The following is a 19519-nucleotide window of genomic DNA, read 5'->3' as shown; positions in this document are numbered from 1 at the left end:
TACGCATTGTTTAATTTGTTTATATTTTATTTCTGTACTTGTTGCTTCTCCGTTAATTGGTTGCGGTTGTGTACTAAATAAAAATTAGGTTTTTCAGAGGATACGTCTCCTGCTGGGTCTGTGCCCGAGGATTAAACGATAAGGTAATCGCATGTCTGAATTTTATAAAGGATTGTCAACAGAAAAATATGTATAGCTAATTATTGGATTTATTCTAGTGAGTTTTGGTGGCACATAGCACGTTTTTCATATTATATGTCTAGGGATTCATCTTGGAAATATTCTTTAATATTCTTGAGGATGGTCTTATATTGCTTCAGCTGCTCTGCAATTTCCCGCTTTTCGCGCATATAATAGGCCTTGGACATTTGAACATATTCCTCGCCTTTAAAGATGAACGTGGAGACCTCTGTGGCGTCTATTGCCTGGTCTTCGGCAACAGCAGGCTCCTTCTTTATAGTGGCCTCGGAAAGTGGTATTACCTCAACAGTGGCTTCCGTGACGGTCGTTCTCGAGCGTTTGGTGCAAGGCGACACAAGACTAATTTCAACTAAAAAAACACAATTTAAATATAATGAGGTCTATGTGGCTTGTAATGCATTTGTTAACTCACTCCCATTCTTATAAGTCTGCGGCGTTGTTGCCAATCGCTTGGAACCGCCTGTGGTGGACTCCACATTGTTGATGCTCAACTCGTCACTGTCCGTCAGGTTTATGAAATAGCTCTCCTGCGAGGATGTGGACGCCACTTGTTCAAGAGCCTCCGCCTCCTCCGGCTCGGGCGAACCTTCGTACGGATACGGTACCGCCTCCCCCACTAGTAATTTGCGATTCTTGCTGGACGAAATGAATTTTGGATCAAAATGCTCACAGCACATGAACATTTTATGTGGCGAAATTTTTGGATGTACACGTCCATTTTCACGCCAGATTTGGGCACGCTCCGGTTGCTTAGGAGGGGCGAAGACTGTTGTGGATGTGCTGTCGTTGATAAGATAGTAATTCTCACAGTTCTTGTAGGTGCAAACTCTTGAAACCATTTTTATGTATTTTTCTGTTCTGTTGTTGTTTTGTATGAAATAGCGTCGTTTCTAGGGATGGGCTGAACGTGAGCTCATAGCAGACGAACTATCGATGCTACTATCTTTTATTTTCTTACTATCGAATTTATTTATTAAAATAGTATAGTCCTACTCTTAGACAAGTGTAGTGTGCACATATAGGGAGTACCCACTGTACCATAGGTACGGTACTTAAAGAATACACATTGGGCCCAGTATATCAAGTATAATATACCTCGAGCGACATATGATATGTAAGTGCACCATCAGCATATTTCCAATAACCCGACGGCGCAATGAATATGAGCCGCTTCATGTGCACATAATACTCTTTCTCCGCTGCCGGCGTTAATAGCAGCGCGGTTTTGGCTAATCGTACATTAAGTAAAATGACTGGAATTCATTCAATAAAGAACAACCAAACAAATGACAAGTTTGTGTGGAACTAACTTTTTTAAACTACACAAGGTTTCATTGGCTCTGGTGGCTTGGCTCCAAAACGGATCGATAGTATCGGTGAAGAAGCACCGCAATACCAGCGTTCTGGCAACCTTAAGTAACGGGATCTTGCTTTGCTTAAAATATTTGTATAAACCATGTTTGTGAGTGCCAAAAACTGTCCAATCGACACTACCATGTCGACCTGCGACTCTGACCTGGAGAGCCACAATGCCGGCATTGATCTTACCTCGAAGAAACCGCGCCAATCCGCATCCGCTGACGTTGCGACCGTCTGCAAGGGATTCCTTACCACATATCGAGAATACTGCTCCAACACGTCCTTACACGGTGTGCAGTACCTGGGCGAGCACCAGCGACCGATGCGGGAGAGGATCTTTTGGCTGTGCGCCTTTCTGATCTCCATATACGGCTGTGGCACACTGATTGCCTCCGCCTACACCAAGTGGACGGAGACGGTGAGGCAACTACTTTTCATTAATATCTGTCCAATGGCTATTGTTAATGGTGTATCTTTCCAGCCTGTGATTGTCAGCTTTGCGGAGAAATCAACGCCCGTGTGGAACATACCCTTTCCCGCCATCACAGTCTGCTCGGAGACCAAGCGAGTGCTGAAACCGAAAGGTGGGAGAAAGCTCAATTGAATGCCAACAACTATGTCACTGAAAACTTAACCGATTTCGCAGGCAAGGAGACAACATTTGCGGATCTGTACAGTCAGTTCAATAATGAGATGCGTTCTTCGCGCGTGTTCAAGCCGCAAAACATTAGCGCCCTGGAGATGGAGGAGTTTCGCACACTTCTCCACGTGTGCAACACGCAAATCATTGACCAGGCCATGCCACTAATTTCCGGCGACGATGTGGACTACTTTGATGTGCTGGAACGAATGCTGCCCCAGTTCGATCGGTATTTCTTCTACTGCCGCTGGCTGAGCCGCTTCAGTGAATGCGACAAGTTCTTCCGCAAAACGCTGACAGAAGAGGGCATATGCTTCACTTTCAACGGCCTGAGGGCCACCGACATTTACAGGGAAGACACCTACCAGTATCGGCACAGTGCCGATGCCTTGGACGTGGAGAACATCAGTTCGCACACGGCCTGGTCACTGGAAACAGGCTATGATATAGAGAGCGATGTGGTAACGTATCCAGCTCGTGTGCTCAGTGCTGGCGCTCGGTCGGGCATCTTTCTGGCCCTGCAGAGCTTCAAGCAGGAGGTGGACTACGCGTGCCGCGGCCCTGTGCAAGGATTTAAAGTTCTGCTACATGCCCCGGACGACGTGCCGCAGGTTTCGAAGCAATTCGTGCGTATTCCCATGGGCAAGGAGGTCCTCATTGCGGTCAAACCAAACATGATTACCATGTCCTCGGGCATTGCCGAGTACCATCCGCTGCGGCGGCAGTGCTTCCTCAGCCATGAGCGGTCCCTGCGCTTCTTCAAGGTCTACACCGAGTCCAATTGTCAGCTTGAGTGCTTGGCCAACTTCACGCTGACCAAGTGCGGCTGTGTAAAGTTCTCGATGCCACGGAATATGGATATGCCGGTGTGTGGCGAAGACAAAATCTATTGCTACGATGGGGCCGAGCGGGAGCTCCTCGTGCGGGAGTTCCATCGGGTAAAGGCACTGAATGCGGCCCGACAGGATCCACGGGGAGTAGAATTGGCTTGCAATTGCATGCCGGCGTGTACTTCTTTGGTCTACAACACGGAAATCTCGCAGGCGAACTTTGATCTGGAGGAAATGCTGATTGCCGAAAACGACACCGATTTCATGGAGGAATATCCCGGCTCCCAAATGTCGCGGCTATCCATCTACTTCAAGCAGAGCCAGTTTATTACCTCGAAGCGGTCGGAGCTGTACGGCATGACCGAGTTCCTGGCCAATTGTGGCGGTATTTTCGGCCTCTTCATGGGCTTTTCCATACTCAGCCTAGTGGAGATAATATACCACTTTACCTTGCGTTTCTACACTAATATGAAAGAAACACTCGGTTAAAGTGAGAAATATTTCATGTGTAATTCAGATTTTTCCCTGTGCCTGGACCACGTGAAGGTTGTCCAGGGCAACAGTGAAAGAATCTCACCTCATTTCGTTTAACTTATTGTTTTAATGTTATATGTTGATTATCTTATCTGTTCCATTGTAAGAATATAGTTTATTTATTATAATTCAAATCGCAACCGACAGTCTAGGATGCAGCTATGTGGCAGCCCTGAGTGTTTTTGCTTGCGCGCCAAAACTATCGTATCAAAGTGTATCTGACTATCGTATTAGTGTTGTCACCTGCGGGAAATATGAACTTGAAAAGACCAATTTCCAGTCAAAAACAAAAGATTAATTCATTTGGAATTAAACTCAATTTTATTTTTCAATTTACTCATAACAAAAATTAAATACTACCGCCAAGAGAAGAGAAATACAATTAAAACGCACGAAATGCAAATATTTATTTTTCATACATATACATACATTTGAAAATGACCGCCAAACTCATTTAGCGCACAAAAAATACAGACATTTCGCTCTCAATTCGTGGTGGTTTTTCAAAATTTGCTCTCTTTTCAGAGGTGAAGAGAGCGTTTTCGTGGTGACTTTTCGTGGTGTGAGAAACATGTATCTTAGGGGAACGCGTATGGAATGAAGATTCATTGTTGCGTCATTCCATACGCGGTCCCGTAAGATACATTTGATTTGTATGGGAAAAATGTGGAAATGAATTAGAAGCATTGTTCTGCAACCTTGGCACGGAATAAGCAACAATCTGCATACCTTGGGAAAATGGATATTATGAACTTGAGATATTGTTCGTAATTTCAGGCTCCAATTAATGCAGAAACTACTAAGTCTCTGTTTGAAAGATATTAACGAAATTTTGCAGCTCATGGGTTCCAATAATAGCTATCAGAACCAGGATAAATGTATATATAAAACAGAAACATGTGCATTTATAGGTAAAAAACATGTCAATCTAGGATAAAATCATAAATAATAATCATAACAAAACATTTAACATCAATTAAAAGAAATAAGGTATACAAAAGTACATACGCATAGAACAAACTTGGTTGACCAGCAACACTGACGTCACATTTAGTCAACATTTACGTTTTATGCTTTGGCCGATTTTGTTTGAACCCTATTATCCAAACAATCCCATTAAAAATAGTTCTAAAAAATAGCCAATCCTAAACAGAATTCATTGAGGAACTAGATAAAATTATTGGTTTATGGCTGAGAAGGCCAACTAGCTAGTAATATTAAACTGAATATCAAAATTGACGAATTTCATATCACAAAATATCATGGTATGGCAGCCCGCAGCAACTACGAATTGCACGAGTCTGGCAGCGCCACAAAACGACGACAAATTCGTTTTATGCTGTTTTTGTTTGAACCTTAATATGTAAATAATCCAATAAAAAGAACTTCTGAAAACTTGCCAATCTCTTAAAAAATGTATGTATCTATCGGATAAAATTATTTGTTTAGGGCTGAGAGTCCCAGCTAGCTGGTAATATTAAACGGAATATCAATATCGAGGAATATCAACGTCGAATGTTTTGAAAAAAAACAATCGATACTATCGTGATAGCTCTAAAAATTATTAAAACACCATTGAAACCTTTTAGGAACTTGTCCACTTGTAAAAATTAGATGCCACCTGTCGATTTGTTTACAAATTTGTCTTCGTATTTTATAGCAGCCCCAACGCCAGGCCTTCATGATAGTCGCAAAACCGTCGATAGTAGAGGCTAGCAGTAAAATATCGATACTATCGATAGTGCCATCGATGGTTTGACACCTCTTTTTTAAGGCGGCCTTCGTCGCGTGATATTATAATTCAAATCAAATTATAATTCGACAGTATAGGATGCAGCTTTGTGGCAGCCCTGAGTGTTTTTGCTTGCGCGCCAAAACTATCGTATCAAAGTGTATCTGACTATCGTATTAGTGTTGTCACCTGCGGGAAATATGAACTTGAAAAGACCAATTTCCAGTCAAAAACAAAAGATTAATTCATTTGGAATTAAACTCAATTTTATTTTTCAATTTACTCATAACAATAATAAAATACTACCGCCAAGAGAAGAGAAATACAATTAAAACGCTCGAAATGCAACTCTGCAGAAGAAAATTGCGAGATTTTGGCAACCCGGCTTCCGTCTATTGTTCTGCTCTTTTTTAAGGCGGCCTTCGTCGCGTGAAGATTGTGAAAATTGTGGTTTTCCAATTACTTTCGTGTGAATTGCAGTTAATTTAATTTAATTACAACACAACATGTCTGCAGACCAGGCCCAGTTCCAGCAGCTCTTGGTTTCCCTGCTATCTACGGATAATGATGTGCGCCAGCAGGCTGAGGTGAGTGTTCTCGCGTGAGCGAAGTGAAGGAAGGGGGATCAACAAGAAAAATTGAATTGCAGCAATTCTGTGATGCGCAATATGCATATTGGCGTGCCATCTCATTTAGTACATATGTATGTATGTACATATATAAAATTGGGCACAGACATTTCTGCTCTTGTCTGTGAGATCCATTTTGTTTGCAGGCATATTTTTTCCTATTAAATTTGTGCCCTGAATCATCCGCTCCGCACACAAAACGTGTTTTTGCCCTCCCTTTTGACGCCACATTCGCATGTGTGTTGCGTCTCTTTCGGTAGAGGAGCGCCAGAGACAGAGAGGGAGATAGATAGATAGATAGATAGAGAGAAAGAGAGAGTGAGAGTGAGAGAGAGACGAAACAAAGGAACAAAGTAAAATACCATTTAAGAATTTAACAATTTAAAATTTCTTATGATATATGTACATATGTACATCCGATTTTTCGGGCAAACGGAAACAAAGAGCAGGTGCAAAAGAATGGTGGAATGACGCATTGGATGGATGGTGGATGGGAAAATGCAATCTGTTTAATATTCCGTGTTGATAAGCGCCGTGCTCGAGGGCACATGGCACATGGCAACGCCCGCCGACCTTGAGGCATCGGCTCCACCCACCTGGAAACGAAACCAAATCTGTTTTGCGTCGATTATTCACCTTTCTGTCTGATTTTTACCATATTCCAGGATGCCTACAACGCCCTGCAGCGAGACCTGAAGGTGACACATCTTCTGGCCAACATCCACAATGGCCAGCAATCCGAGGAGGCCCGCCAGATGGCCGCCGTTCTGCTGCGTCGTCTCTTCACCACCGACTTTCCGGATTTCTACAAAGAGGTTGGAAATGCAACACAGAGGGGAACGCCCCAGAGAGTGGTTTTCTAACGAAACGTCTGCCCTTTTCCCCGCCGTAGATTCCGCCAGAGTCCCAGAACCAGCTGCTTCAGCAGATTCTGCTAGCCGTGCAGCAGGAGGTGACTCCGCAGCTGAGGAGGAAGATCTGTGAGGTGGTAGCCGAGGTTGCACGCAATCTGGTCGACGATGATGGCAACAACCAGTGGCCGGATATCCTGCAGTTCCTCTTCCAATGCGCCAACTCGCCGACGCCCCAGCTGCAGGAGGCTGCGCTGCGGATCTTCACCAGCGTTCCGTCGATTTTTGGCAACCAGGAGACGCAGTACATTGATCTGATCAAGCAGATGCTGGCCAAGAGCATGGACCCCAGCTCGGATCCCGAGGTGCGCATCCAGGCTGTGCGTGCTGTGGGCGCCTTCATCCTCTTCCACGACAAGGAGAAGGAAGTGGTCGTGTACAAGCACTTTAGTGACATGCTGCACCGGATGCTCGTCATCACCGGCGAATCTATCGAGGCCCAGGACGACCAGAGTCTACTGAAGCTCTTGATCGACATGACCGAGAGCTGTCCCAAGTTCCTGCGGCCCCAACTGGAGTTCATCTTCGAGATCTGCATGAAGGTGTTCAGCTCGAAGGACTTCGAGGACACCTGGCGTCATCTGGTGCTGGAGGTGATGGTCTCCCTCTCCGAGAATGCGCCTGCCATGGTGCGCAAACGTGCGGAAAAGTACATCGTTGCCCTGATCCCGCTGGTGCTGCAGATGATGACGGATCTGGAGGATGACGATGACTGGTCGACCACCGATGTCGTGGACGACGACGATCACAGCGACAACAATGTAATTGCCGAGTCCTCGCTGGACCGCCTCGCGTGCGGTCTGGGCGGCAAGATGATCCTGCCCCAGGTGATGAGCTCCCTGCCGGCGATGTTGAGCCACAGCGATTGGAAGCACCGCTTCGCCGCTCTCATGGCCATCTCGTCCATCGGCGAGGGCTGCCACAAACAGATGGAGGCCATACTGGATGAGGTGATGTCGGGCGTGCTGAACTTCCTGCGGGATCCCCATCCGCGCGTGCGCTACTCCGCATGCAATGCCATCGGCCAGATGTCCACGGACTTTGCTCCAATCTTTGAGAAGAAGTTCCACAGCCAGGTATGAGATCTCGCATATAGGAATTACCCTTCAAATGGTTATGATCGGTGCCGTGTCCTCGTTTAGGTGATTCCCGGCTTGATGCTGCTGCTGGACGATGTTCAGAATCCCCGTGTGCAGGCACATGCCGGCGCCGCGTTGGTCAACTTCAGCGAGGATTGTCCCAAGAATATTTTGACACGCTATCTGGACGGGATCATGGCCAAGCTGGAGGCCATTCTCAACTCAAAGTTCAAGGAGCTGGTCGAGAAGGGCAACAAGCTGGTGCTGGAGCAGGTCGTGACCACCATTGCCTCTGTGGCGGACACCTGCGAGGCCGAGTTCGTGGCCTACTATGACCGCCTGATGCCCTGCCTCAAGTTCATAATCCAGAACGCCAATTCCGAGGATCTGCGCATGCTGCGCGGCAAGACTATCGAGTGCGTGAGCCTTATCGGATTGGCCGTGGGCCGGGATAAGTTCATCGGGGATGCCGGCGAGATCATGGACATGCTACTGGTCAATCACACCGAGGGCGCAGAGCTGGCCGACGATGATCCGCAGACCTCATACCTGATCACGGCCTGGGCGCGCATGTGCAAGATCCTGGGCAAGCAGTTCGAGCAGTATCTGCCCCTGGTAATGGGCCCCGTGATGCGCACCGCCTCGATGAAGCCCGAGGTGGCCATGCTGGACAACGATGAGGTCGAGGACATTGAGGGCGATGTAGACTGGTCGTTCATCAATCTGGGGGAGCAGCAGAACTTTGCAATCCGCACCGCAGGCATGGACGACAAGGCATCCGCCTGCGAGATGCTCGTCTGCTACGCCCGCGAGCTGAAGGAGGGATTCGCCGAGTACGCCGAGGAGGTGGTCCGCTTAATGCTGCCCATGCTCAAGTTTTACTTCCACGATGGCGTTCGAACAGCCGCTGCCGAGTCGCTGCCGTATCTGCTCGACTGCGCCAAGATCAAGGGCCCCCAGTACTTGGAGGGCATGTGGCTCTACATTTGCCCCGAGCTCCTGAAGGTGATTGTCACCGAGCCAGAGCCGGAGGTGCAGTCCGAACTGCTCAATTCGCTGGCCAAGTGCATTGAGACCTTGGGCCCCAACTGCCTCAACGAGGAGGCCATGAAACAGGTCCTCGAGATCATCAACAAGTATGTGCTGGAGCACTTTGAGCGCGCCGACAAGCGTCTGGCTGCCCGCAACGAGGAGGACTACGATGATGGCGTCGAGGAGGAGCTGGCCGAGCAGGATGACACGGATGTCTACATCCTGTCCAAGGTGATTGACATCACGCACGCCCTCTTCCTGACGAACAAGGCCCAGTTTCTGCCAGCCTTCGAGCAGGTGGCCCCGCACTTTGTGAAGCTTCTGGATCCCAGTCGTCCACCAACCGATCGCCAATGGGGTGTGTGTGTCTTTGATGATTTGATTGGTGAGTGGAGAGCGTGGAATGATGCTTTATAGAATGGAATGGATCCCCATAGAATAGTTTAACTCTCTGTCTACGTTTTCTATGTTACAGAGTTCTGTGGCCCCGCCTGTGCCCCGTACCAGCAGATCTTCACGCCAGCACTGCTGCAGTATGTGGGTGACAAGTCGCCGGAGGTGCGCCAGGCCGCTGCCTATGGCTGCGGTGTTCTGGCCCAGTTTGGTGGCGAGCAATTTGCGGTCACATGCGCTCAGATCATTCCATTGCTGGTGCAGGTCATCAATGATCCCAAGGCCCGCGAAATCGAGAACATCAATGCCACGGAGAACGCCATTTCGGCCTTTGCCAAAATCCTCAAGTATAACAAGTCGGCGCTGTCCAATGTGGATGAGCTGATTGGCGTGTGGTTCTCCTGGCTGCCCATCTCCGAGGATCCCGAGGAGGCCACCCACATCTATGGCTACATGTGCGATCTGATCGAGGCCAATCATCCGGTCATTCTGGGCGCCAACAACTCCAATCTGCCGCGCATCGTCTCCATCATCGCCGAAGCGTACTGCACCAAGGTGCTGGAGGCTACCAGTGCGACCGGTACCCGCATGCTCACCATCGTCAAGCAGGTCGAGTCGAATCCCGACGTGATGCAGGCCTGTGCAAGCAGCCTGAGTGCCGAGCAGCAGCAGGCTCTGCAGGACGCCTACCGGGAGCTGGCCAGCAAGGCGGCTGCCTAAGAGGAGGAGATCATCACCATGTACTCCATCCCTCCACTTTTGGATACATAAAAAGGGATAGAAGGAGCATTACTCTCGTTATTATTTTTTACTCTTGCCGACAGTATCGTCGCGTATCGGCAAATGCATTAAAAACTATGTTAAAACAGGGATCCACACACATTTTTGTGTGCATCCATCCATAGAGTTATACAGATAATGATTCTATATATACATTGTGATTTCAATCAAAACTCTTCTCTCACGAAGACAAAAAGTCTGCGACTTCTTAGAATTTGACATGTTGAATGGATGGAACCCATTGCCATCATCAGAACACAAATTCCAATAGATTATTTTCGTTATTCAAGTTATCGTGTTATATACAGGATATATATTGTATATTTGGCCAATAACCACGGCCACCACCTCTCTTCCCCACACACACACACGCAAAACTCTCTCACACACAAACACACCCACGAAAATCAGGATGTGAGCGTCGTCCGAATCGAACGAAATGTAACATGCATTCAAAACCATTTCAAATGATAAAAATGTATTTTAAAAATGATTAAAAGGTCGAAATAAATAACAAATAAAACGAAATTGATGGATTATATTATTCTTTTGCGCAGTGAAATAAAATAAAATATACACATATCTGATTCATTTAGAATTTGGAAAAGATGTTGCCAGCAGAGACAAATTTCAAACATTTTGGCAATCGCTCTTTTTTTTGCTCTCGGACAGGGATAGACTTGAGCAGCAGCCTTGCATGTACAAACAGGTCTATAGTGCCAAAAAAAGCAATAAAAATGTATCTATTATCCTTTTAAAAAAAGCAAGGTTTAAAAATGGTAGCACTGAAACTGACGCATCTCTATATACATATGTATGTATGCATGTGCTTGGTTAGTGACTGAACGTAGCTAGACCTCCCTAAGAAACAGCTGGATAAGAAGCAGAAGGAAAAACAGACCAAGCAAAACAAAAACGCAAAGAACATTCCACAACCAAATCGAATAAGTTTTTAACGAATTTAGCAATGATAATTATTAATTTAAGTTTGATTCTCACATAAAAAACTGCGACAAGAAGCTTTCTATCATACAGGAGACGCAATAGAAAGAAAAAATGACAGGTGAGTGAAGAAGTGGAGAAATAAAATAAATGACGAAACAGACGTGTCGCCCCACATTATTTCTAGATCGATGATTTTAGTGATCAAAGTACATCCGAATCCGATTCTATCTCAATAAAAAGGAAAGTGCTGCCAGGGCAGTAAAAATTCAAGACCCGACCGGGAAAAAGGGGTGAGTGCAACAAGTCGGCGGGATTAATCCGATTGTGGATGCAGTGAACCGAAATAAATTTCGTTGCCCACAATTGAATTTTGAGAAGAGGCAACAGCTGCCCCAAAATCGCAAAAGGCCCTTCAAATCGTCTAGAAACCGAAGGATGCCACTAAATCGTAGCAGAAGATGTTACCGAGTCGGAACAGAAACCGAATGTGCTGCGACATATGTAGAGTATAAATCTCATAAATAGGAGAAGAGAAAGAGACTAGAAATGGTAACAGAAGCACCGAACGATGTCTGACGCACTTAGTCAGAGAGTAAACGGAAGCTGGGCAAAAATTGAACATTTTTCAGTTGGGTTTTCGTTGCGTACCAGCAAAGATGGATATCTACCAACAAGTTTGGCTTTCTTGGAATCTAATTAATGCAAAAATAAAGTCCTTTCCTTATTTCTATTTCACCAGCTACTAAATTTCGTAATGGCATCCACTGAGAGCGAGTTCCTCGAGGCGTATGGCCAAATCCAAGCGGCCTACAAGGCAGCCATGACGCAAGTAGAGCTGGCTCTGGACCGCGAGGAGCAGGAGGACAAAATGCAAACCATTGAGGCGTATGAGCGAGCCCTGGAGATGATTGAGGAGACCTTTGGCATACCCGTGGGCCTGCCCGATGAGATTGATGCTGTGCAGACGCAGTGGAACGACGCCTGCTGCCTGATACAGAAGTTAAAGAGCGCCAAAACGGAGGTTAGTTATCGCGTGAAGGTCTTGAAAGCCAAGAGCCGCCCCATCGATGATAGTGCAGAGGAGGCAGAGGAGAGGGAGAGCACCGAAGCAGATGGACAGAGCACCAGCCGACAGCGACCATTGCTGGCCGAGAATCCATCGACCTTTTATGACATAGCCAATGCCAGCGGCACTCCCAGAACATACAGGGAGATGGCTGCCGGATTGCGAGAGCTCCTGGCCAGTCACGAGGCCCATGCCCAGCTGGACGAGCTCTTCCAGGCGCAGATAAAGCTGTACCGCATAGAGGCCAGCGGTGAAGTGACGACCATCACAGGAAGCACCACCATGTCCCTGGTGATGTGCACCGTGGCCGGCAAGTGGGAATATCTCAGCGGAAGCACCTTCATCCAGTGTTCGATGACGGAGGAAGAGGCTTCCACGGCCTCCGGCATGATATGGCTGTACCCACTGGTCCCGTTGATCACCAATTGCTATCGCACGGAATACGGAGCCTTCATTTTCCCCGATATGGAGTGCCAGGAGCCAGGCAACGCCTTCGGAATCATGTTGGTGAAGTCACAGCGTCCGCTCAGCTCAACGGCCGGGGAGACGGAGGAGGAGCAGATGGAGGATCTGCAGCAGTTCTTCCTTGACCTGCTTGAAGCCGTGCTGGCGGGCACAGTGGAGCAGCTGAAATCGCCGGGCACCCAACGTGCTGGCTCCGGTCCGGGCACCAGCTCGGAGCAGGTGTCCAAGCACATTGTGTGCGCGGCCGATTTTATAGCTCGCAATCTGGTCAAAGGAGCGGAGAAGACGGGCGGCCTTATGATGCGAACAACGCCGTATCTGATCTCCAAGATGTCGCCAGCCTCGACGGAAGCCCCTACTCAAGTGCCGACCTCCGTGCAGTCCACAGGTAAGTCTTCAGCTGAGGATATCTCACGGGTTTCATTGACTTTCTCCCAAAGTGGAAGTGGCGCAGAAGGTGACCCACGCGGCGGTTGGAATGACCGGTTGGATAGCCGGAAAGGTGGGCACAGCTTCAATGGCCGTTGGACGCTATCTCGCTCCGCATGTCCAGGAGCAGGGCTCTAAGCTGCTGCAGAAGGGCTTTGGCTACGACACCACCGAAGCGAACAGCACTATGGAGGGGGCACTAACAATAGCAGCGGGAGCGGTCGAGGGCTTCAGCACAGTCTTCGATGGCCTCGAGACATCGGCCAAGATCCTGGGAAATAGCCTTAGCGAGAACTCGGTCAAGATTATAGAGCACAAGTAAGATCAAGCGATAGTCCGCATTAAATCCATCTTCACAGATAATTTTCCTTCTCAGATATGGACCATCAGCTGGGACTTTGGCCTGCGGCACCTTCGATACGGTGGGAAATGCCTTTATCATCAGCCAGAACGTGAATTATATATCCCCCAAGGGCATAGCCAAGAAATTGGCCAAGCGAACCGGCGAGGCCGTCGTGAACGATTACAAACGCGATTTGCGTAAACAGGAATCTCATTATATTAACGCCGGAGCCCTCTATCCAGATCTGAGAGCATTGAAGGAGTGATGCGGCCTAACCAAAGATATTTCACATATAAATATATACTCCTCTCGTTGATATTGCATATCCAATATCCAATTTATAGCTTATTCTATAAATCAAGCCTAGAACATTTGTTTCATACACACATACATTTTGCCAAATAAACGGGAAGCGCAGAATATTTTAATTTGTAAAATTTGTAATTTTAAAGACAAAATTCTTCAATATTAGCTTCTTTTGTGCCCCTATCTATCCAAATAGCTTTATATTGGTATTTAGTTATATAGAAATATTAAAATATTATGTATTTGTTTCATTGATTGATCTGTCAAAAGATAGAGATTATTATACATTTTCTTGAAATTTAATTGACACATTATTATGCAGGTAGCAGGATAGCAGGTAATTCCCATCATTAGCTCTGCAGTAGATCCTCGACGAACGTAAAACTAAAGTTCATATCAAATTGATGCTTTTGATAGTAATACCACTTCATCGACAACAAATAATCCCCAGTTGGCATGGCAAGACGCAGTAGCTCGGGTCTTAGATACACATCTTTGACAATTATTGCGCCCTGAAATGGGAATTCAAGTTGTTGAAGTTCTGAGATGTATCCGTATAATCTTACCACGTAGGGACAGGTGTGATTAAAGTTGCTAAGATCTTTAAAGAAACTATAGACTATAGAAAAAAATGGGTTATTTTTCCTTCGAAGAAACAGACAGACATCCAATTTAATGTTCATTAGCCAGGGCTTATATCCGCTTGCTCTTTTAAACATCTGTGCATGACATGTCATATCGTTGGTCGGATGCAATATCGTCGCATTCATGTTGAGGGTCACTTTGCTGCGACTGACAGCCTTCAGACGACAGTTGTGGAACACGAACCAGGATTTGTTGAAGCTCTCACAGACGACGTTCGTAAACTTGAATACTACCGCATCCTGTGAACTCAAATAAATGTCGGAATTGTTGGACAAAAAGAGTTAGGATATATTTACATTAAAATCGAATGAAGAAGCTATAAATATTCCGAATAGAACACAGAATATTAGCTTGGACTCCATTGCGCCGACACATAAGAACGAATGATAAACGAATGTGAATTGAATCCCAATGATGTAATATAATTAACCAGAATTCAATCCGCATGAGTAGCTTTGATTATTCAATTTCAATTCAAAATAAGATACCCTTACAGAGGGTGTAAACGGGCAACTCACGCCTCTTCGCAGTGCGGATCGGATCCCAATATATACATATACATATTTCATGTATTTCATACATGTACATATTTCTTTATTTATTTATATGGAATAGATAAACGGCTAAGATTGTTTACTGTTCAGGATATCTTTTCCCGATGTGAAGGTCATGCGATCTGCTTTTAAAATAACAACGGTGTCCGGAAAGTCATGGAAAATGGTGGAATTTAGAAAGCAATTGATATAAAGTTCAGAAAATGAAAATTTAAAGGTCATTGAAGAAGCGACACAGTCACAATATTCGAATAGACCTATATTTAATATATGATGTATAGATCACTGATTTCCATTCTAATTTCTGTATACCTCATGCAATTATTTATCAATTTGAACAGACTCGCATTGTACAATGGTCCCAAAGTCGAATTTTGTTGGCATAAAGTCTAAAAATATAATTACTGACTTGAAAATTTGCCCATTTGGTAATATTAGGATTAATCGGCTCAGACCACGCCTACCTCTTTTGTTGATATACGCAACACTAGAGAAACAATAATAGGTTAGGTTAGGTTGTCCCGGACGGCCAATATGGCCCTTAGTTGTCCGGATAAGTGCGTATGGACCTTCTGAGTGTTTTACGCGGTTTCGAAGGCCGTGAGGATCGAGGAGATTTTCGCAAAGGCAAGGAGTTCCCCTGGCGTCCTCCTGGATGCATCTTCCAGCGATGCCAGTACCGGGCCGCCAAGGTGTTTGTTTCTTGCCCTTGAGAGAGCCGTGCATTTGCAGATTAGATGTGCCAGGGTTTCGATAGCCCCAGCTTCATCACATTTCCTGCAGCTGCCACTGTTGGTGATGCCTAGTTTGACTGCATGAGCTGCAGCCAGGCAGTGACCTGTGAGTATACCCATTAGAATCCTTCCGTGGTAGGTGCAGTAGGTAGTGCCTGAGTTTACCATTGCTCTCCTCGCACATGGTTTCGCGATTCTTCTCCTCCACCTGCTACTGGCCTGTATGTGTGCCCGCCTCTCTGCTCAGTTCTGTCGTTCGCCAGCCCGACGCCTGCCATAGCCAGCACGTCTGCTGTCTCGTTACCTTCGATGCCCTGGTGTCTGGGAACCCAATATATCCGCACTGACTTTGTCGTGCTTAGGAAATCTAATGCCTCTTGCTTGCCAGGACATTTTTGGATCTGACCGCTGACGACTGCATGGATCTTTTCGCCGCCTGGCTGTCCACGAACACGTTGACCACATCATGTGGGCGATCCGTACATCGAGCAAACTCCGCCGCTTTCCGTATGTCGAAGACTTCCGCCTGAAATATACTGCATTGGTTCGGTAGCTGATAGGACAGCCTTATTTCAGGGTATGTACAGTATATGCCCGCTCCTACTCCTCCTGCCATCTTGGAGCCGTCTGTGTATATGTTTAGGTGTTCAGTCTGTTCCCGACTTTCTTTCCAGTCGTCGGGTCCCATGAGTATTGTTGTTTTGACGTCCAGGCAGGGGGATCATTTAGTCAGATATACTGATCATGTCTCGGCCTATTGAACTTTGCCCGAATCCTTGCAGCGACATGTTGCCTGATGCCACTAGGCGTTGTGCTGCCTTACCTGCAATTAGTTGAGCGTGGATGTCCAGGGGTTCGACTTCGAGTATTGTTTCGAGTGCTTTTGTTGGGGTTGACCTCAGCGTCCCAGTGATGCAGAGCAGTGCCTGCTGCTGAGTTCTCTCCATTAGCTTTTTGTAAGTCTTCTTTTCTGTAGCCTGCCACCACACTAAGACTCCATACAGCAGAGTCGGTGGCACTACCGAAATGTAGATCCAGTGCATTTCCTGCCTTTGGAAGGAAGACAATCCTCGAGGTCCTCCATTGGATAGGGATATAGCCTGTGCTCAGGCAAGCTGAGCATAGTGCAGAGAGCCACTGGGTGATCACGTCTTTGGTCGCCTGAAGCATGGCTGGAAATATACCGTCTAGTCCAGGTGCTTTCGTACCCACAAAGTCTATAGCCCAGTGGATTCTCCTAGACGATATGAGACCCGTTGGGGGATGCTGTTCCTCAGTTGCTAGGTCCTGATGCGTTGTAGCGTCAGAAGCATTAGTGCATCCTGGGAAGTGAGCTTCCATTAGTGCTGTTAGGGCTTGTTCACTGCCCTCAGTCCACTGTCCATCGTTTTGCTTGAGCTGACTCTGTATGGTAGGTTGCTTTGATAGCAGGTTCCGGAGTCTAGCCGTTTCTGGAACTTTCTCGATATTGGAGCAGAAGTTCCTCCACGAGTTTCTTTGTGCCCTTCCTATTTCTTTCTTGTACTCCCTGAGTAGAATTTTTTTATTCCTCATTGATTATCTTATCGTTCGCCAGTTTGGCGATTTTGAAGAATTCTTTGAGGTTGTTTCTTTGAAGCGATAAGTCCCGGTTCCACCACAATGGTTTGGTTCTCTTTTTCGTTCTCGAGGGTGGGCACGATGCGTGGTACGCATCCAGTAGTTCCCTGGATAGGGTCTCTAGGGACGTTTCTATGTCTTCCGGGGATTTCACTGTGCCCGGACGATTCGCGAGCTTCGAGGTAACTGTCTTTTTAAACTTTTCCCAGTTTGTGTTCCGGGGGTTTCTATAGACAGTTATCTTCGGAGAGTGTTTAAATTCGCACTTAAACTGAATGTACTTGTGGTCTGAGTAGGAGGGTCTTTTAAGGACTCTCTACCAACTAGAAGTTGCTGGTCTTTGGGATTGGTTTCCGCCACCAGATTCCTTAGCTCCTCCGGTGGAGCGGCCTGTCGTGTGCTATGTAGCAGGACGCTACCATAAGGCGCTTGTCCTCGCTTTCGAGCATCACCGCAGCCAAGTCATCAGTGCTCTAATGATAAATAAGATAGAGATAGATAAGAGTACGGCGGTTCTGTTCCTGCTTACCGATGGTGGGTGGAAAAGATTGTGATTAGAGGACTTTAGTCCGGCCGCAGCATTCCCAGAGGCAAGCCATGGCTCCTGGACCAAAGCTATGTCGACGGGCCCTTGCTCCAAGGCAATAAGGAGCTCCGCCGACGCGACCTTGCTTTTATGCAGCACTCTAAATGTCATGGGAGGCTGGCTCAACTACACTCGACGGCTTGACTGTTACTGTCAGGTCACTGTCCTAGTCCTCTGCCACATCAGAGTTGTCCAGCGCAAGATCTTGGGCGGCCTCCACGATGGACTCCAGACCGAGGTCCTTCTCCACCTCGCCTGCCTGCAGGGTGTGCGCGTCCTTGTCTTCGGGGTGGCGCTTTTTGAGACGTAGGTAGACGCTGCCTACGCCCCACGCCATCTTACCGAGTCTCGGGTACAGGATGTCCTCCGCCTCCTTGTTGATCTGGAGGATCTGGAGGATCATGTGCTGGCCTCCCTCATTGGGTAATGGGCTACCACCATGCAATATCTTCCATTCTGCCGTTGGCACGTCTGCATTCTGCCTCTGAAAGAGTTTCAGTGCTCGGTAACCCTGGACTGCAATGGGGAAGGGCACCTTCGCCTTTGGGAGAGACGGGATCATCTCCCTGTCCACTACCTCCAGCTTGGCCCCCTCCCACAGAGCTTCCAATTTCGGCACCACTTGCAGCAACCACTTCCTCGTCTGGTCGTCATTGCACTTGAGGATCTTCACCGCGTTCAGCCATCCCGCACCGTCGAAGGTGGGCATGGGAGCGTCTGGCTCGTCCTACATTCGCGCGAAAAGGGATTCTACAAGCTGGGCGTGGACCTGTTTTCACTGCGCCGCCGTCATCTTCCCATTTTCCTCGCTGCGGTCGATCAGGGTCACGATGAGGTGTTTCTTGGATACGTCGCTCAACTTGACCTTCTGCTTGGGCTTCTTCGTCGTAGGTTGAGGGATAGCCACCTTGGGCCCGCGTTGCCGCTTGCCCGCCGGAGTGTCCTTTGCACTGTCGATCGAGCGTTGCCTTTTGGTGGCCATCATCTCCTCAATCTTATTGGCGAATTCGCCCTTCGTCGCCTTCATCTGAGGCAGCTGCGCGTAGTGAAGACGCCTCTCTTTTACCTTCTGCTCAGCCCAGGCTAGTTTGGACTTCTCCTCTTGGGAGTTCTTGGTTCAGGCGGGCGGAGAAGGCTCTCTTCTTCAATAATAGCAATAATAACAATTATTATTTCTAATACAGGGGTGCCACAGACTGTCAAACAGACCGAATTCCAACTGAGTTGATTTGCTAGGTGCCACAGCATGCTGTGTTGGTTGGTTTTAAAATCTCTAGTATTATGGCTAGAGATTTTGGTTGAATTCACTGCTCAAACACACTTTACTCAAGGAAAGTGTTACAGTTTTGGAAAGTTTATTAAATTTGTGATATATCTGCATTATAACAATTTAAGAATTCACTTGGCTTAGTCCCTTTATTTACCTTTTTACGAAATCTCTAGTCAAATCTTAAGATATACTGTGGCACCTACGGATTTTTCGGTTGATTTCACAAATCTCTCGAGTCAAAATCTCTAGAGATTTCTGTGTCACCCCTGATATAGATTCTAAATATTTTGACATTTATTATCCATTTTGAATATTTATTTTCTATGAAACCTTTTCTGGATAGTGATAATGCAAAGATTGACAACAAATTTCCGCCAATTCTCACATCCCAGAGCTGTCATTGATAAGTCAACTTTGCGACACCGCCAAAAGTGCAGGGCAGCCACAACGCTAAAAG

At 46.9% G+C, this 19519-nt stretch overlaps 6 protein-coding genes across 9 annotated transcripts; 3 read left to right on the top strand and 3 right to left on the bottom strand.

Moving 5' to 3' along the window:
- Positions 1-149: 149 nt before the first annotated feature.
- On the bottom strand, positions 150-1117 carry LOC111068293. The gene is made up of 2 exons (XM_022357678.2): positions 614-1117; positions 150-550 (listed from the first exon to the last, which is right to left on the bottom strand). The coding sequence occupies exons 1-2, from the start codon at positions 1038-1040 to the stop codon at positions 252-254; spliced, it is 726 nt and encodes a 241-aa protein (XP_022213370.2). The 5' UTR covers positions 1041-1117; the 3' UTR covers positions 150-251.
- A 386-nt stretch (positions 1118-1503) lies between these two features.
- LOC111068292 (pickpocket protein 28) lies at positions 1504-3900 on the top strand. Its single transcript, XM_022357676.2, has 3 exons — positions 1504-1978; positions 2042-2144; positions 2207-3900. The coding sequence occupies exons 1-3, from the start codon at positions 1658-1660 to the stop codon at positions 3517-3519; spliced, it is 1737 nt and encodes a 578-aa protein (XP_022213368.2). The 5' UTR covers positions 1504-1657; the 3' UTR covers positions 3520-3900.
- Positions 3901-5694: 1794 nt separating this feature from the next.
- On the top strand, positions 5695-10644 carry LOC111068254 (importin-5). Its single transcript, XM_022357609.2, has 5 exons — positions 5695-5883; positions 6591-6740; positions 6818-7912; positions 7979-9332; positions 9423-10644. The coding sequence occupies exons 1-5, from the start codon at positions 5803-5805 to the stop codon at positions 10058-10060; spliced, it is 3318 nt and encodes a 1105-aa protein (XP_022213301.1). The 5' UTR covers positions 5695-5802; the 3' UTR covers positions 10061-10644.
- Positions 10645-11004: 360 nt separating this feature from the next.
- On the top strand, positions 11005-13790 carry LOC111068255 (protein spartin). Of its 3 annotated transcripts, XM_022357611.2 has the most exons (5): positions 11006-11183; positions 11250-11355; positions 11805-12984; positions 13037-13343; positions 13402-13790. In XM_022357611.2, exons 3-5 carry the CDS (start codon positions 11820-11822, stop codon positions 13631-13633), a joined length of 1704 nt encoding a protein of 567 aa, XP_022213303.1. In that variant the 5' UTR covers positions 11006-11183; positions 11250-11355; positions 11805-11819; the 3' UTR covers positions 13634-13790. The 3 variants fall into 3 exon arrangements, with proteins under 3 accessions (XP_022213304.1, XP_022213303.1, XP_022213302.1); XM_022357612.2 differs by lacking the exon at positions 11250-11355 and having other exon boundaries at positions 11005-11183; XM_022357610.2 differs by lacking the exons at positions 11006-11183; positions 11250-11355 and adding an exon at positions 11661-11739.
- A 64-nt stretch (positions 13791-13854) lies between these two features.
- On the bottom strand, positions 13855-15450 carry LOC111068256. 2 transcript variants are annotated; one of them, XM_022357613.2, is made up of 4 exons: positions 15338-15450; positions 14616-15262; positions 14241-14558; positions 13858-14186 (listed from the first exon to the last, which is right to left on the bottom strand). In XM_022357613.2, exons 2-4 carry the CDS (start codon positions 14679-14681, stop codon positions 14025-14027), a joined length of 546 nt encoding a protein of 181 aa, XP_022213305.1. In that variant the 5' UTR covers positions 14682-15262; positions 15338-15450; the 3' UTR covers positions 13858-14024. The 2 variants fall into 2 exon arrangements, with proteins under 2 accessions (XP_022213306.1, XP_022213305.1); XM_022357614.2 differs by having other exon boundaries at positions 13855-14186; positions 14244-14558; positions 14616-15450.
- A 2054-nt stretch (positions 15451-17504) lies between these two features.
- LOC111068257 lies at positions 17505-18502 on the bottom strand. Its single transcript, XM_022357615.2, has 2 exons — positions 17736-18502; positions 17505-17679 (listed from the first exon to the last, which is right to left on the bottom strand). Exon 1 carries the CDS (start codon positions 18499-18501, stop codon positions 17959-17961), a length of 543 nt encoding a protein of 180 aa, XP_022213307.2. The 5' UTR covers position 18502; the 3' UTR covers positions 17505-17679; positions 17736-17958.
- Between the last annotated feature and the right edge of the window lie 1017 nt (positions 18503-19519).

Source organism: Drosophila obscura, unplaced genomic scaffold (assembly GCF_018151105.1).
Source record: "Drosophila obscura isolate BZ-5 IFL unplaced genomic scaffold, ASM1815110v1 contig_4, whole genome shotgun sequence".
Lineage (NCBI taxonomy): Eukaryota > Metazoa > Arthropoda > Insecta > Diptera > Drosophilidae > Drosophila > Drosophila obscura.
This window is presented reverse-complemented; position numbering and strand designations above follow the sequence as displayed.